We start from the raw sequence: 15,725 nt of genomic DNA, 5'->3' as shown, positions 1-15,725 counted from the left end.
CTTCATACCTTGAAAGATGATTCTGGCGGAGGTTGTAGGACTGAAGGAGAGATGAGATCAGGATTGTCATGTGTCAGGTGTGGGATGATTAGAACTGGACAAGGTGGGGGCCCTAATATAGGAGTATGACCAGTGCTCTGTAGGACTTGGGGTGTCGTGGAGAGGATTAGATCAGGGTGTCAGCCTGGTTGCCACGGGAGCCCTTCGCTTATCCAGAAGTCACTTCTCTGACAACCTCAGTTTTTGAGGACCTAGCTGAGAACTAAAAGGAACCAAAGGCAGAGGGACCTCTGAAGAGACAAAATGGGTGCCAGAAACTTGGGGCGGTAAAGCCCAAGCACTTCCTATGGAAGGCTCGTTTAGTTTCTGCCTGTGGCTGACATAGTTTGCTAACAAGCTTGGCTTTCTGATCATCCAGACCCTATGAGGTCAAGTGCAGCAAAATGAGAATGAGTTCAGTGAAGTTTAAGAAGATCATAAAATGTTTTGGGTTCATTTGTGGAAATAATGAATTTTAAGTCTTGACACTTGAAGTAAAAGTTCACTGTGGATATGATTAAAATCCCAGCCCCTGGTATCAGGTACGGGCTCACACATCCTCTTCTTCCCTCACTCATTGTGTCTCTGGGTTTCCTGAGTCTTTTTCCTCATCCATAACATGGAGGTAATAGTACCTACCCCACAGCACCCTCATGAGGGCTCTGCGGCAGCCACAGATGGGAACACCTCCTTTTTAGGCCCTGCTGATAAATGGCATTAGAAGAAGAGCCAGGATATCTAGGGATTAGATTGGTGGGGACGTGGAAAGGGGAAGTTACTGGGCAGGGCTCAGGAATCTAGGATGTGGCTTTGCCTGTGGCGTTGACTTGCTGCGTGACTGTGGGGAAATCACTTCCCCTCTTCGAAACCTGCCTTCCCACCTGCAAAAGGAAGCACCTGGGCTGCAGATGGTCACCTTTAACCCTGAGCTGCAGACCTCTGCAATGTCCCTGCTGCTGTCGGCACCGCCTGGCAGGGTGAGGTCAATGCCACGTGGGGCTCTGTGGCCTGCAGCACAGGGTTCGGGAGATGTGGGGCCTGGTACCTGGGTGACGCTGTCCTGCCTCTCCTCCCAGACATTGCGGTGGGAGCCCCGTTTGAAGGCCTTGGCAAAGTGTACATCTACCACAGCAGCTCCAGGGGGCTCCTCAGACAGCCCCAGCAGGTATGAAAAGCCGGGGACGCCTCTGCTGCCCCTGCCACCTGAAGTGGACCTTCCCTCCTCTCCCTCACCCACCCCTTCCAGATTTCCCCAGGCCTCCCTCCCCAGAACCTGACTCTACCCCTTTCCCTTGTCCCCAGGTAATCCATGGAGAGAAGCTGGGGCTTCCTGGCTTGTCCACCTTTGGCTACTCTCTGAGTGGGCAAATGGACGTGGATGAGAACTTCTACCCAGACCTGCTTGTAGGGAGCCTGTCGGACCATATTGTACTGCTGCGGTGAGCCAGGGGGATGCTGGACAGGAGCCTTTCTCCCCTCATCTCTGTCTGTGTGGAGTCCATTTTCGTCCATCTTCAGCACTAGGTCCACAGAAGGTTGAGCCCCAGCCCTGGCCAGGGGCAGGTGGGAGGCACTGAAATCTCCCTGCTTCTATTGTCCCTACAGGGCTCGGCCCGTCATCAACATCCTCCACAGGACCTTGGTTGCCAGGCCAGCTGTGCTGGACCCTACACTGTGCACAGCCACCTCTTGGTGAGACCATCTACTCCTCATGTATGGGCAGGCCAGAAGGGTTCCCAGCCCCCAAGCCCTTCCCCTGGCCACTCCTGATATCTCACCTTTAGATATCTGATACTGGGACTAGCATTTCTGTCCCTATCCAGCCTCATTAAAAAGCAGAATTTCTTACAGGAGATAGTGAGGGAATTGGGGGCAGTAGAGTATATTGGTTAGGAAAAGGATCTCTGAACTGTGGGTTAAAACCCCAGCTGTGCACTGTGGGGGAGGGCAGGCTCTGAGGAGTGAGGACTCTGAGGAAGAGGGAAGAGGAATACACTTAGGTGGATGGATGTGCACAAGAAGGAAGTGTCACCCTGGGCAAATTATTCATTTCTGAGTCTTAGATCCCTCACCTATAAAGGAGTTAATAAACAATTCACAGGGTTGTTATAATTACATAAGACAATGCATCAAAAAAAAAATCCCTAGAACAGCAACTTTATATACCTTAAGTGCTTAAAAAATGTTAGTTGCTAAGAAAGTGGTGTTAATGGTGGTGGGTGGACAGAGGAGGTCTGCACTGGAGATCCAGATACCTGGGCTCAAGACGGGGCAGGGCTCTTAATTCTTAACTTTGGACAAGTCTTGCTCTCTGGGCGTGTTCTCCCGATTGTGATTTTTAACCCTACTTTCTTTGGCCTTAGGGGAGTGGGATGGAATGGGACAGAGATACCACAGACCAGCTTTGTGGATGCCCCAGTTTTGTCCCTGCCTTTCCCCAGAAGGGCCCTGGGTTCCCTTTTACCTAGTACAGGAGTGAGAGCTAGGGCTTGGCTATCTGTGCCCCACAGTGACGGGTCCCTCCTTGTCCTCCCACCAACAGTGTGCGAGTGGAGCTGTGCTTTGCTTACAACCAGAGTGCTGGGAACCCCAACTACAGGCGAAACATCAGTGAGTGCCAGGCACAGGGCGAGGGGGAGCACGCTCACCTGGCTACTTACTGACTGCCCTGTGTACCTGTAGCCCTGGCCTATACCCTGGAGGCTGACCGGGACCGCCGCCCGCCCCGGCTGCGCTTTGCCAGCAGCCAGTCAGCTGTCTTCCATGGCTTCTTCTCCATGCCTGAGACGCGCTGCCAGACACTGGAGCTGCTCCTGATGGTGAGGGAGGAGCACAGGGTGGAGACCCGTGTTCCCCCAGGTCAAGGGTGAGGGGCAGTCAGCCTGGAATGCTATAGGCGGATGGATTCTAGATGAGGGTATAGTGCGCAGTATCCAGCACACAGTAGGGAACAGATAGAGCCCCCCGGGTGGGGATGGAGCCAAGGGCCTTCTCACCTCTAAGAAAAGGGAGGGGTTTGTGGGAGATCTTAGCTCACCTCTGGGGAAAAAAGGAGTCCATGATTGACGGGCAAGTTCAATATCATTCCAGGGAGATTGAAAATGGAAGGGGAGAATTCCTCCTGGGGAATAGATGAATGGAGGCTCAAACCCCACTTGGAGGGACCTCAGAAGGGAGAGCAAAGTCTCATCTCTTGGGGGCAGGCAAGATGGTAGAAAGTCTGAATCTGATAGTTGGACTAAGGGGTTCAAGGCTAACTTAGGGGGTCTTCAGGTTGGAGAGAGCGCCAGCTTCTCCCTCAGGCTCAGGGTGATGTAAGGAGAGGGTGACTTGGGAGAGGGCACTGTTGGCTCAGCTTGCCTTCTCTCCCCAGGACAATGTCCGCGACAAACTCCGCCCCATTGTCATCTCCATGAACTACTCTTTACCCTTGAAGATGCCTGAGCGTCCCCGCCTGGGGCCGCGGTCTCTGGACGCCTATCCAGTCCTCAACCAGGCGCAGACTCAGGAGAACCACACCGAGGTGGCTGGGGCCCGAGCCAGGAGGGCTGCAGGGTGAGGGCTCGCTCTATGGGGTGTAGCCTCTCACACCTCCGACTGCCCCAGGTCCAGTTCCAGAAGGAGTGTGGGCCTGACAACAAGTGCGACAGCAACTTGCAGATGCAAGCGTACTTCGTGTCTGAGCAGCTGCAGCGGCTGGAAAGGTGGGCTCTTAAAGAGCAGTGCTGATTGGCCAAGGGCGCAACGGGCCTCATTGGCTCACTGGGCTTGGGGCGGGGCCTCATAGTTACATGAACCTGTAAAGAGGAACTTAGATGGGCCAGGTGCCAAGTCTTCCAGGTGAGACTGTGGGGCATGGCCTGGCTGGCCAGAGAAGGAACTTTCCTCATCTAGGAGACCTGAGGGTCAGGACCTATGAATATGGGGAGTGTTCCGGGGGTTGGGCTTTGGGCTTAGTCCAGGGCTGCTCTCCTTAGGCTCCAGTACAGCAGAGACGTCCGGAAACTGCTCCTGAGCATCAATGTGACCAACACCCCAAGCAGGGAGAGGGCTGGGGAAGATGCCCATGAGGCACTGCTCAACCTGGAGGTGCCTCCCGCCCTGCTGCTGTCCTCAGTGCGCCCAGTGAGTGCCCACCACCAGGCCCCGAGCCCAAGTAGGGCTCCCAGCGTATTTGCACCCCCATGTTCATGTTCTTTACATGCATTATCCTTAATCGTGTCCCCACCTCCTCTGGGCTTGGCCTCCCCGATTGCCTGCCGTGTCTTCTGCTTGGGAGCTTCTAGGGCTTCTGACCCTGCTCTGTGTGGGAGGGAAGACAAGCCCAACCTTGACCTTATTTGTCTTCTTTCTTCAGTCTGGGACCTGCCAAGCCAATGAGACTATCCTGTGCGAACTGGGGAACCCCTTCAAACGGAACCAGAGGGTGAGCACAGGCCATATCCTCCCACTCCTTGTGGGCTCAGGCTGTTCCTCCTCACCTGCTTGCACCTGCCCTTCTCATCTGCTTGCCCTGGGGGCTTCCTTGAAGCAAAGAACCCGGAGGCCCTGGTGGGTGGTGGTGGTGGAGGGGGGTATGTGTGGGAATGAGGCCCAGCAACCAAGAAAAATTGGGCCACTAGGGAGCTGGGCACAAAGCTAGAGCAGGTGTGCTGCAGTCCGGCTGCAGCAAACTAACCCGGGGGATGGGGGGCTGGGGGGGGTTGACGAGCAACTTGTGTATATTGATGGAGTAGGAGCCGTTTATTGTAGGACAGGAGCGGTATATATACATTCCACACAGCTTATCTTAATTAACATAAACTAGATACAGCAGTCAACCAATAAGGAATCTCCACACTTCATGGCTCGCTGGCGTTACTTCACAAACCACTCCCTCTGGCAAAATGCCAGGCGCCATCCTGACTTGTTTACAGACCCTAACAAGGTGGAAGTAAGAAAATCGATTTACCAAGTCCTGGGGTGTGCCCGCCCTAAGCTCAAAGGTTTCTTTTACGCGATGTTAAAATCAATTCTCACAATGTTCTCTGAGGAGGTACCTGCCATTTTAGAGAAGAGGAAGCTCAGCCTTATAGAATTTAGTAATTTGCTCAAGGTCATGCCAAAGTCCAGATATCGCAAGGGAAAAAAGGGGGAAAGTGAGTCAAATAAGGTAGCGAGGTGGTCTAGGACAGGAAGAGGCCAGAGAACCTTCCTCCTAGCTTATTGTTTGATTCTCCTCTTTCCCCGTCGCATTACCCCTCCTGGGCCCCAATGTCCTTTTCTTCTCTGGCCCTTGTAGATGGAGCTGCTCATTGCCTTTGAGGTCATAGGGGTGACCCTGCACACAAGGGATCTTCAGGTGCAGCTGCAGCTCTCCACGTGAGTGGCCTTGTGAAGGCAGCCTGGGTCAGGGTGAGGTAGTATCCGCAGCCTCTTTTCAACCCCTGTGTTCCCTTCCCAGATCAAGTCACCAGGATAACCTGTGGCCCTTGACTCTGAAACTATCTGTGGACTACACGCTCCAGGCCTCGCTCAGCATGTGGGTACAACTCTGCTCCCCATGTCTCCCTGTCTCCAAGCTCCCCTGACACTTCTCTTGGCCTGCTAACCTCAGGTCTCCACTGCCCCTGGGTCTTCGATTCGCTTCACCAAAAGTCATTGTCCTTATTGTTCTATCCTCCTGTAGAGCAGGTAGAAGGGGAGGCACGAGCCACCCTAGGGCTAAGATATCAATCCCTACCATTTCTTGAGAGCTCGTTGGGCAAAGGATTTTACATATGTCAATGAATCATCTTCTCACAACTGCCCTGTGTTGTTCCAACTGTTATTAACTCCACTGTGCAGATGGGGATACAGAGGTTCAGAGAGGAAAAATAAATTGCTTGAGGCCACACAGCTGGTAGGTACATGGCAGAGCTAAGGTTTATACCAGGTCCATCTGATGTCAGAGGAGCGATAGTTAACCATCCTTGGTGCCCACCCTCTCTGCCAGGACCCCAGCCTCCCATTCCCCATGACTCGAGAAGTTTTCTTACCCTAGGGTGAATCACCGGCTACAAAGCTTCTTTGGTGGGACTGTGATGGGCGAGGCTGGCATGAAAACTGTGGAGGACGTGGGAAGCCCTCTCAAATATGAATTCCAGGTAAGGGTGCCTCTGGGGTTCTGGTTGGGGACTCCTGGGAAAGTTGATGGGGGTTCATTCTGGATCTGGGGTTGGAGGATGGGAGGGTTGGGATTGATGAGATGGAGTGGTTTGCTAGAAGACTGTAACCAGGACATCTCTTGTGCCCATAGGTGAGCCCAGTAGGGGAGGGATTGGTGGCCCTGGGGACCCTGGTCCTGGGTCTGGAGTGGCCCTATGAAGTCACCAATGGCAAGTGGCTGCTCTACCCCACGGAGATCACCGTCCATGGCAATGGGTCCTGGCCCTGTTCGCCACCCGGAGACCTTGTCAACCCTCTCAACCTCACTCTCTCTGTAAGTTCATGATCAGGAATGTTTTATTTGCATCTCATTTGCATTGAATCTCATTTGCATGCTGAAGGACCCAAAGGCCCTCCCCACCTCATACCCCTTTGGGAGCCTGACTCCCCCCGCCCCGCCTTTTCCCTCTCCCATCCCTGCTCCCACATTTCCCTCTGTCTTCCTAGCAAATCTCTTACCTCTTCAGGACCCTGGAGACAGGCCACCATCTCCCCAGCGCAGGAGGAGAGAATTGGACCCAGGGGGAGGCCAGGGCCCACCACCTGTTACTCTGGCTGCTGCCAAAAAAGCCAAGTCTGAGACTGTGCTGGTGAGTGGTCAGGGCAGGGATGGGGAGCATCATGCTGACCCCGTCATGGGGTGGCACATGAAGGCAGGGGGTAGAGACTATTCACTGGAGACCCTTGTCTGCAGAGGCGAGGTGGTACCTGCCCTCAGGAGCCCCCAGACAGAGCAAGAGAACCACTGTCTGCCCTCAGAGGGTGTTCCGTTCTGATAGGGAGCATCCCATACTGTGACCCAAGGGAGGAGACACCGCTCTATTCTAAGGGGTCCCTACCTATTGGGGACCACCTGGATGCTCACGGCTTTGGACACTAGGACTGGGTTTTGGGGAGGAGCAGGAGGATGTGTGAGGCATCCTCTGTAGGAAGGGAGACAGGAATGGCCTGGGAGCAGCAGAGGTCCAGCTGGGTGGACAGGTTGAAGGTGGTATCCCAAGGCACAGAGCTGAAGGGAAGGAGGCAGGCTCAGGCCAGGAGGGGCTGGGAAGGGGGTCTTGGGGTTGGACCTCATTTATATAAGCAAGGGCTAGAGTTTACATTACTCTTGTTCCCGACATTTTGTGAGCTTGGCCCAAAGAACATGTCTTAAAGGTATATGTGCGGAGGCCGGGAATGTGTGTGGCTAAAGAGATGAAGTCAGGCTCCTTCAGCTTCCATGGGTGGGGGGAAGTCTAGAGGGTGGAAGGAAAGGAGAAGGCACAGAGAAGCCAGAGACCCAGACCATCTCATGTCTCTTGTTCCCTGCCCACCTCAGTCCTGTTCCACTGGCCGTGCCCGCTGCGTGTGGCTGGAGTGCCCCATTCCTGATGCCTCCATTGTCACCAATGTCACAGTGAAGGCTCGGGTATGGAACAGCACCTTCATCGAGGTCAGTGCCCATGCTTGGAGTTTTTCGATGCCACCCACCTGGGTGGGGAGAGCAACAGGGGGAGGGTGAAGCCAGGGGTCACAGGGACCCTGTGTGTGTGTGTGTGTGTGTGTGTGTGTGTGTGTGATAGCAGTGACAGCATCGTGTTTTATGCACAGCAGTATCCCTGTCACTGAGGGCCATGCCAGGGTGACGTCTGCATGTCTGTGTGTGGATGTGTAATGTTTGTCTCCAGCCAAAATGACCTTCTCTTAGCCGGGTGCAGTGGCCCATCACTATAATCCCCGCAGCTTGGGAGACTGAGGCAGGAGGATCGTGAGTTCAAAGCCAGCCTCAGCAAAATCGAGGCGCTAAGCAACTCAGTGAGACCCTGTCTCTAAATAAAATGCAAAACAGGGCTGGGATGTGGCTCATTGATTTAAAAAAAAAAAAAAAAAAAGACCTTCTCTCATATTTCCATTATCTGAAGCTGTGTCTGTACCTTTTGCACCCCCAAGCCTTTGGCCCTGTGTTCCTTCCCCCTGAAATGCCATTTCCCATTTTCCATGTGTCAACTCCTACTCAGCCTTCAGGGTCTCCTTCAGATGCTTCATCTCTTTGCCATTGGTGAGGTCTTTTCTGACTTTAACAGCTGAAGTGACCTCTCTCCCTCGGGACACCCATAGAGCTTTCTGAGAAGCCACACGTGACTCCTATCGTGCCTGACTCAGGGTTGTAGCCTTCTCTTGCCACCTACACCAAACTTTTTTCCATGACTCACTTATAAATCTTTTCAGCTAAACGGGCCACATGGCTCCTGCTGCGTCTACTCAGCTCCCTCGTCAGAGTACAAAAGCTGCCATGCACAAATGAGTAGGTGTGGCTCTGTGTCCCAAATATTTCATTTACAAAAGCAGGTGCGGAGCCAGATTTAGCCCAGAGGCCTGACTGTGACCTTCATTATCTCTGCTGTCCCTAGCATCTAGCACAGGACCCGGTGCACAAATGAAGGAATGAATGATGCACATTTGTGTTGACTGATGGACCCTTTGGGGTTGCTGCTTAAAGATGCTGCCTGGTGGGAGGGTGAGAGATTAGCTGTGCTTGGGGACAAGCAAGGACGCTCAGAGAGCCTTCTGCGTTTGACCCCCTTTCCCCTTCCAGGATTACAGAGACTTTGACCGTGTCAGGGTAGGTGGCTCAGCTACTCTGTTCCTACGAACCAGTGTCCCCACTATCAACATGGAGAACAAGACCACGTGGGTGAGTGAGCATGTTGATGAGGACTGCAGACCCTGGCCTGGAGCATGGAGCATAGGACATCTTTAAGAGCATGCAAAGACTCTTGAGCTATGTGGGCCTCAAGCTTGGTAGCATGTGAAGTTCACCTGCAGGACTTGTGGTGTTTGGACCATCCTCCAGAGCAGTGGAATCTGATCATGGGGAAGGGACCATGGTATAGGGGTGTTTCAGAGTACCCCTAGGTGGGCTGGGGTTGTAGCTCAGCAGTAGAGTGCTCGCCTAGCACATGCAAGGCCCTGGGTTCAATCCTCAGCACCACATAGAGATAAATAAATAAAATAAAGGTATTGTGTTCAACTACAACTAAAAAATAAATATTAAAAAAAAAAGAGTACCCCTAGGTGGTCAGGCATGGTGACACATGCCAGTAATGCCAGTGGCTCCAGAGGCTGAGGCAGAAGGATCACAAGTTCAAGAACAGCCTAAGCACCTTAGTGAGACTCTCAGCAATTTAGTAAGACCCTGTCACCCTGTCTCAAAATAAAAAGAATTGGGGATATAGCTCAGTGGTAAAGCACCCCTAGATTCAATTCCCAGCACCAAAAATAAAAAGCACCCTAGGTGATTCTGATGTGCAGCCATATACAAAAATACGTTGGGCTTAGATGAAAATTTTAAATGTAGGAATTAAACATATCAGAAAAAATTCAGAAGATAACCTTTAATTATGGGGAAAGTGAGTTACTTTATTAAACCCAAAGTTCCAATGGAAAAATTTGACAAATTACATGAAAATTTAAATCTGTATATAGCAAAAGAAATGGTAAAGAAACTAAAAGCACACATGACAAACTGCTTTTCAAAAAGTTTTTATAGAATATTTGACAAAGTATTGATATATATTTTAATATTTAAAAATATAAGTAGGTAGTATACATGAGGTGAAATACAGATGTTTCTCTTATTTTTTTTTGGTACTGGGGATTGAACTCAGGGGTGCTTAACCACTGAGCAACATCTCCAGTTCTTTTTATTTTCTATTTTAGACAGAGTCTTGCTAAGTTGCTTAGGACCTCATTAAGTTGCTGAGGATGGCCTTGAACTTGTGATCATCTTGCCTCAGTAGGAGTCTCTGAGATTACAGGCATGCACCACCATGCCCAGCACAAATGTTTAATTTAGTCATAAGGAGATAAAAATAACAGAAAAAAAAAAGAGTTTTTTTCCTATCGAATCGGAAAATACTAAAAAGAGTAATGCTGGCTGATGCTGATAGGAGGAGGGAAATTCTTTTGACTGGAGTATAAATTGGTGGATTCTTTTTGGAGATGAATTTGTCAATATCCATTAAAATTTAAAGCATTCATTTCCTTTGATCCAGCACATGATAATGTATCTTAAGGAGCTAATAGGACAAGTATCGGAGATAAGTGTATGGGGATATTTTAGAGCACTGTGAATGAGGGCGGAAAATTGGAAACGATCTACATCTTTTGTAGGAGATTGGGTCAATAAAGTGTGGTACATTTCCTACAGTGACTGCATGGCCCTCTGAAGAGATCAGGTTGGCTTTTATCTACAGACAAGGAAGGATGATGATATTAGAGAAAAAAGGAGCCGGTCACAGAGGAGTGTGTAGTGTGGCCCCATCAATGTGGATTATATGCAATAAAAAAAAGTGAAGAGATTCACCAAAGATTATAGAGATAGTTGTTTCTAGAGAGTAAATTAATTACTGGGAGCATTTAATTTTCTTTATATAATTTATACATTATATATATATATATTTTTTGTTTGTTTGTTTGTTTGTTTAAGTTATAGATGGACACAATACCTTTATTCTATTATTTTATTTTTATGTGGTGCTGAGGATTGAACCCAGTGCCTCATGCGTGCTAGGTGAGCACTCCACCACTGCCACACCCCAGCCCAATATTTTTTGTTTTAGATAGACACAAATACCTTCATTGTATTTATTTTTATGGGGTGCTGAGGATCAAATCCAGTGCCTCACACCTATTAGGCAAGTGCTCTACCACTGAGCTACAACCATATCATTTATTTATTTATATATATAGATATATATAGATATATATATCTATATATATATAGAGAGAGAGAGAGAATTTTTTAATATTTATTTTTTAGTTTTCGGTGGACACAATATCTTTTTTTTAAAATATTTTTTAGTTGTAGTTGGACACAATACCTTTATTTCACTTATTTATTTTTATGTGGTGCTGAGGATCGAACCCAGGGTCTCACATATGCGAGGTGAGTACTCTACCGCTGAGCCACAACCCCGGCCCCTGGACACAATATCTTTATTTTATTTTTATGTGGTGCTAAGGATCGAACCCAGCATCCCACGCATGCCAGGTGAACACGCTACCGCTTGAGCCACATCCCCAGCCCCATCATTTATATTTTTAAAAATAAAAAAAATTTAAAATTCAAAGTCATGTATAATCAGGGAAAATCATATTTATTTATATTTTGAACAGCCCTAACCCAAAAATCCTAAATGCTTCAAAATCTGAACCTTTTTCTAAAAAAAATATATATTTTTTTCAGTTGTAGATGGACACAATGACTTTATTTTATTAATTTATTTCTATGTGATGCTGAGGATTGAATCCAATGCCTCACACGTGCTAAGTAAGCCCTTTACCACTGAACCACAACCCCAGACAAATCTGAACTTTTTTTTTTCCTTAGATGTAGATGGACACAATACCTTTATTTTATTTATTTGTTTTATGTGGTGCTGAGAATCAAACATAATGCTTCACATATGCAAGGCAAGTGCTCTACCAATGAGCCATAACCCCAGTCTCCCAAAATCTGAACCTTTTTTTTTTTTAATTAATTAATTTATTTATTTATTTATTTTAGTTCTCGGCAGACACAACATCTTTGTTTGTACGTGGTGCTGAGGATCGAACCCGGGCCGCACGCATGCCAGGCGAGCGTGCTACCGCTTGAGCCACATCCCCAGCCCCTAATCTGAACCTTTTTGAACATCATGCTCAACAAGTAAAATCTCTGCAAATGTAAATATTAAAAAAAAATCCAAAATCTTAAACAAAATCTAAAAAAATCCCTGCAAATATAAATATTAAATATTTTTTAAAAATCCAAAATCTAAAACACCCCAAATACTTTGGATAAGGGGTATTCAATCTGTACATACATATACACACCACTCCATTATAGGGAAAGAAGATGAATACTAGGTGTTATGCATTGTTTGTGGCTTTTTTTTTTTTTTTTGGTAAATGTTTATGGAGGGCTTGCTGAATAGCGGGTGTTGCTCTAAGCAGTTTATTCATATTTAACGTGTTTAATCCTCCCTAGCAACCTATGCGGTAGATATTATTATAGTTCCCATTTTACAGATAAGCAACAGAGAGGTTAAGCAACTTCCCCAAGGTCATGCAGTTAGTGAATAGCACAGCTGGACTCAAACCCAGGTCTTCTGGCTCCAGAACCCATGCTTTTGGTCACTTCACTAAACTGTGAGTTAGGCATTATGATCTCCTTATCAGAGAGCATGAAATGGTGATTCAGAGAGGTGAAATTACTTGTCCCAGGTCACACAGCTCATCAGGGATGGAGCTGGTACTCAAATATGAATATGTGGGTCACAGTCTCAGATGCCAAGCTGCCTCCCAGATCTGGGGCTGCTCCTCTGGAGCCAGATCTGTGAAAAGAAGCAGGACAGGTAGACCTGCTGGTGTCAGTGGGGCTGGCAAGGGCTTTATCCAGTCCCTGGCTGCCCCCTACTGGCATCAAGTCAAACAGCAGGGCCCGAGGCCCAGGCCCAGCTAGGATAAAAAAGGGTGAGTCTGGGGTCTAAGTGTGTAGACAGGGGCTGAGTCCTTCCTCTGCCCTCTCCAGTTCTCTGTGGACATTGACTCTGACCTGGTGGAGGAGCTACCAGCTGAGATCGAGCTGTGGCTGGTGCTTGTGGCTGTGAGTGCCGGTCTGCTGCTCCTGGGGCTGATCATCCTCTTGTTGTGGAAGGTTAGGAGCACCAGCCCACCTTGGGGACTCCCACTCTGGGACCTCCTGCCAGCACACGCTCACCAGCCCTCCCTTCATCCCACATTTCCCCATCCCAGTCCTCATTTCCATCTCAGCCCCACCTTTACCCCACATCCTCCCCACCTTCTCCCAACTCTAGTCTCACCCCCTGCCTGGGTTCATGGGGGGAACAGCAAGCTGGAAAGGGGAACACAGGAGCTCCGGCCTCTGGTCCCACCACCAGGCTGGGATCGGGTCCCAGGCCTCCAGGATCCCCAGCCCTAAGCCCTAGCCCCGAGAGCTGCTGGCCCGACCCCCAGCGCCCCTGATGGCCGCTCCCCACCTCCTCCCCTCCAGTGCGGCTTCTTCAAGCGAGCCCGCACTCGCGCCCTGTATGAAGCTAAGAGGCAGAAGGCGGAGATGAAGAGCCAGCCGTCAGAGACGGAGAGGCTGACGGACGACTACTGAGGGGGGCAGCCCCCACCCAGGCCCACCCGGGTAACGCGGCCTCCGGGCCCTCCTCCCCGAGTGCCCCAGCTGGCCGGGGCCTCTGTCTCTGTCCTGTCTCTTCCTCTTGGCTTAGGGGCCTGCTCTGACCTCCTCTGTCCCCATCACCACCTCAAGACAGCAGGCTACTCTGTGTGACTTCCCCTCTGTCCCCCAATCTAGCTCTCAGGGACTTAGACCTCAAGAAGGAAACACAAAATCCTCCCCATGATCACTTTGATTTTTTGGGGATTGCAAAAGGGTCAGAGCCAAGGCTAGGCCCATGTTTGTAGATCACGAGGCATGTCCAGATGATTCTATACCCCTGGGAAGGAGGGCACTGGTAGACTCCGGGGAACCAGCACTTTTCCTACTGAGCAGTACCCCCACTCCTTGGGATAAGCAACCGACCCCCCATTGCTGGTCAGGGGAGACCACCCCACTCTCCTGGCCCACCATTCCACCAGTAGTCTCTGCGGCTGCCCTTTGGTCTCCATCAGCTTCTTCCTCTCCTCTCTGCCTTCCTCAGCTCCTCTTTCTCCTGGACCTGGGGTGGGGAAACTAATCCTCCCTGTCCATCTCAGTGCAGGGACATGGGGCATGTTTGAGTCAGGATCCTGGCTTTGAGGACTGGGAGTCTGGGGGGAGGCTGGCACATCTTACTTCCACTTGAACTCTGTATGCTGACGCATTTTCTCTTCTCGCCTAACTCCAGTGTGACTTCTTTAAGCGGACCCGCTACTACCGGATCATGCCCAAGTACCACGCGGTGCGCATCCGGGAGGAGGAGCGCTACCCAGCTCCAGGGAGCACTCTGCCCACCAAGAAGCACTGGGTGACCAGCTGGCAGACTCGAGACCGATACTACTGACATCCTTCCTGACCCCACTCCCTCCTCCCCTGGTGTCCCCTTTCTTCCTATTTATCATAAATTATGCCTTTGACAGTCCACAGGGGCCATTGCCTTTGGCTGGCACCAGCAGATCAAGGCACTCACTCGTCTTTGGGCGGAGGCATGTGCTTCTGGCTGCGGACACCTCCCAGCGGGACCTTGCAATGCTGAGCACATGGCAGCCCTGTGCCCTAGACACGTGGAGCCTGCCGCTTGTGCCCTGGGCTCGTGCCCTGGGCTCGTGCACCATGTGTGGTACATGGACGCACCCCGTCCCAGTCTCTGCCTACGCCAGAACCTAGCCAAGGGGCCTCAATGTGGTGACGCCTACCCCTTTCACACTGGATCCATCTTGAGCCATAGTCACTGGACCGATTTTACTGTTGAGAGTAAACTACTGATGGGAAGCAGCCAGCTGGGCCCAGCCACAGAGTTGGGGTTCCATTAAAGGCTGTCCAGGGGCATCCAGCATGCTGTGATCCAGGAGCAAACAAACTAGAAAGAAGGTCCCAGGGTGGCTTTCTTTCATGGACCTCTTTGAAGTATCTCTCCCTGGAACTAGCAGGGCAGACAGCCCAAAGGAACAGAGACAGACAGCAGGACATCCTGGACCAGAGGCTCTGGGCCTGCCCTGGAGCTTGATGGAAGTCTCTAGAGAGCAGGAGACCAGTCCTGAGCCAGGCAGACGGCAGGACGCAGAGGAGATACCAATCCTGATCCCCTGCTACCACCCCAGCCTCAGAAAGGCCTGGAAAGACCACAGAGGGAGCGACGCTTGAATGTAGGGCAGGGAAGGAGCCTGTCCCTGATCCCACCCCAGGCCAGGCTCCACTCTGGTGCCCCCCGCCCATGAACTGGGGGCTTAGAGGTGGAGTCCTTGACTGTCCTCAGCTTCCAGAGCCAACGTGGCTCTGCCCCCTCCCCAATGGGCTACAGAGGAAGCCAAGGCTTGTTCCCAGGACCTCTCCTGGCCCCTGCCCACCCCCTCCACGGTACTGTAGCAGGGAGCTCCTGCCCGCCTTGTGCCTTCTTTGTACACAGGCTTCTCACTGCAACCAATAAACTTCTCCCAGTTTGTACGTGTGGCACCTGCCTCCATCCTCCCCATGTCAGCCCAAACAAATGATGACATCACCACCCAGCTGGCCCCAGGTAGACAGAGCTGGGAGCTGGGCTCTCAGAGGTTTGAGGGTAAAGATCTGTGGAGGAGATACCAGCCCCTGCTCTCAGGGCTGCCCCTGCCTAAAGGCTGGTCATAGACACACAAATGAGATTGAGAGGTGAGGATGAGGGAAGAGCCCTGAGCAGACCCAGTGGGACACAGACCAGTCTCGTGAGCTGGCCTGGAAAGGCAGGGAGGGGTGCAGGGGTGGGAAGAGGCACAAGCTACTGCATTTAGGAACAGGTAGTCCTGGCTGTCACAGAACAAAGATGGTACATGGG

At 50.8% G+C, this 15,725-nt stretch overlaps 1 protein-coding gene across 4 annotated transcripts in view; it reads left to right on the top strand.

Moving 5' to 3' along the window:
* Itga3 (integrin subunit alpha 3) overlaps positions 1 to 15,361 on the top strand; it is a 29,105-nt gene extending 13,744 nt beyond the window's left edge. For 2 of the 4 annotated variants that reach the window (XM_048789192.1, XM_048789209.1), the window contains exons 8-25: positions 1,116 to 1,204; positions 1,342 to 1,478; positions 1,645 to 1,731; positions 2,582 to 2,649; positions 2,722 to 2,858; positions 3,413 to 3,562; positions 3,646 to 3,743; positions 4,017 to 4,164; positions 4,397 to 4,465; positions 5,321 to 5,400; positions 5,483 to 5,560; positions 6,062 to 6,164; positions 6,317 to 6,499; positions 6,693 to 6,815; positions 7,544 to 7,657; positions 8,801 to 8,899; positions 12,779 to 12,904; positions 14,106 to 15,361. In XM_048789192.1, coding sequence (XP_048645149.1) covers positions 1,116 to 1,204; positions 1,342 to 1,478; positions 1,645 to 1,731; positions 2,582 to 2,649; positions 2,722 to 2,858; positions 3,413 to 3,562; positions 3,646 to 3,743; positions 4,017 to 4,164; positions 4,397 to 4,465; positions 5,321 to 5,400; positions 5,483 to 5,560; positions 6,062 to 6,164; positions 6,317 to 6,499; positions 6,693 to 6,815; positions 7,544 to 7,657; positions 8,801 to 8,899; positions 12,779 to 12,904; positions 14,106 to 14,261 — 2,045 coding nt within the window. In that variant the 3' untranslated portion in view covers positions 14,262 to 15,361. Of the gene's footprint in view, positions 1 to 1,115; positions 1,205 to 1,341; positions 1,479 to 1,644; positions 1,732 to 2,581; positions 2,650 to 2,721; positions 2,859 to 3,412; positions 3,563 to 3,645; positions 3,744 to 4,016; positions 4,165 to 4,396; positions 4,466 to 5,320; positions 5,401 to 5,482; positions 5,561 to 6,061; positions 6,165 to 6,316; positions 6,500 to 6,692; positions 6,816 to 7,543; positions 7,658 to 8,800; positions 8,900 to 12,778; positions 12,905 to 13,261; positions 13,403 to 14,105 lie in introns of all 4 variants that reach the window. The other 2 variants (XM_015495497.2, XM_048789200.1) reach the window with 2 other exon arrangements.
* Positions 15,362 to 15,725: the final 364 nt, after the last annotated feature.

The sequence above is a fragment of the Marmota marmota genome, unplaced genomic scaffold, assembly GCF_001458135.2.
Source record: "Marmota marmota marmota unplaced genomic scaffold, marMar, whole genome shotgun sequence".
Taxonomy (NCBI): Eukaryota; Metazoa; Chordata; class Mammalia; order Rodentia; family Sciuridae; genus Marmota; species Marmota marmota.
The sequence above is the reverse complement of the archived record's forward strand: the minus strand, read 5'-3'. Positions and strand labels throughout refer to the sequence as shown.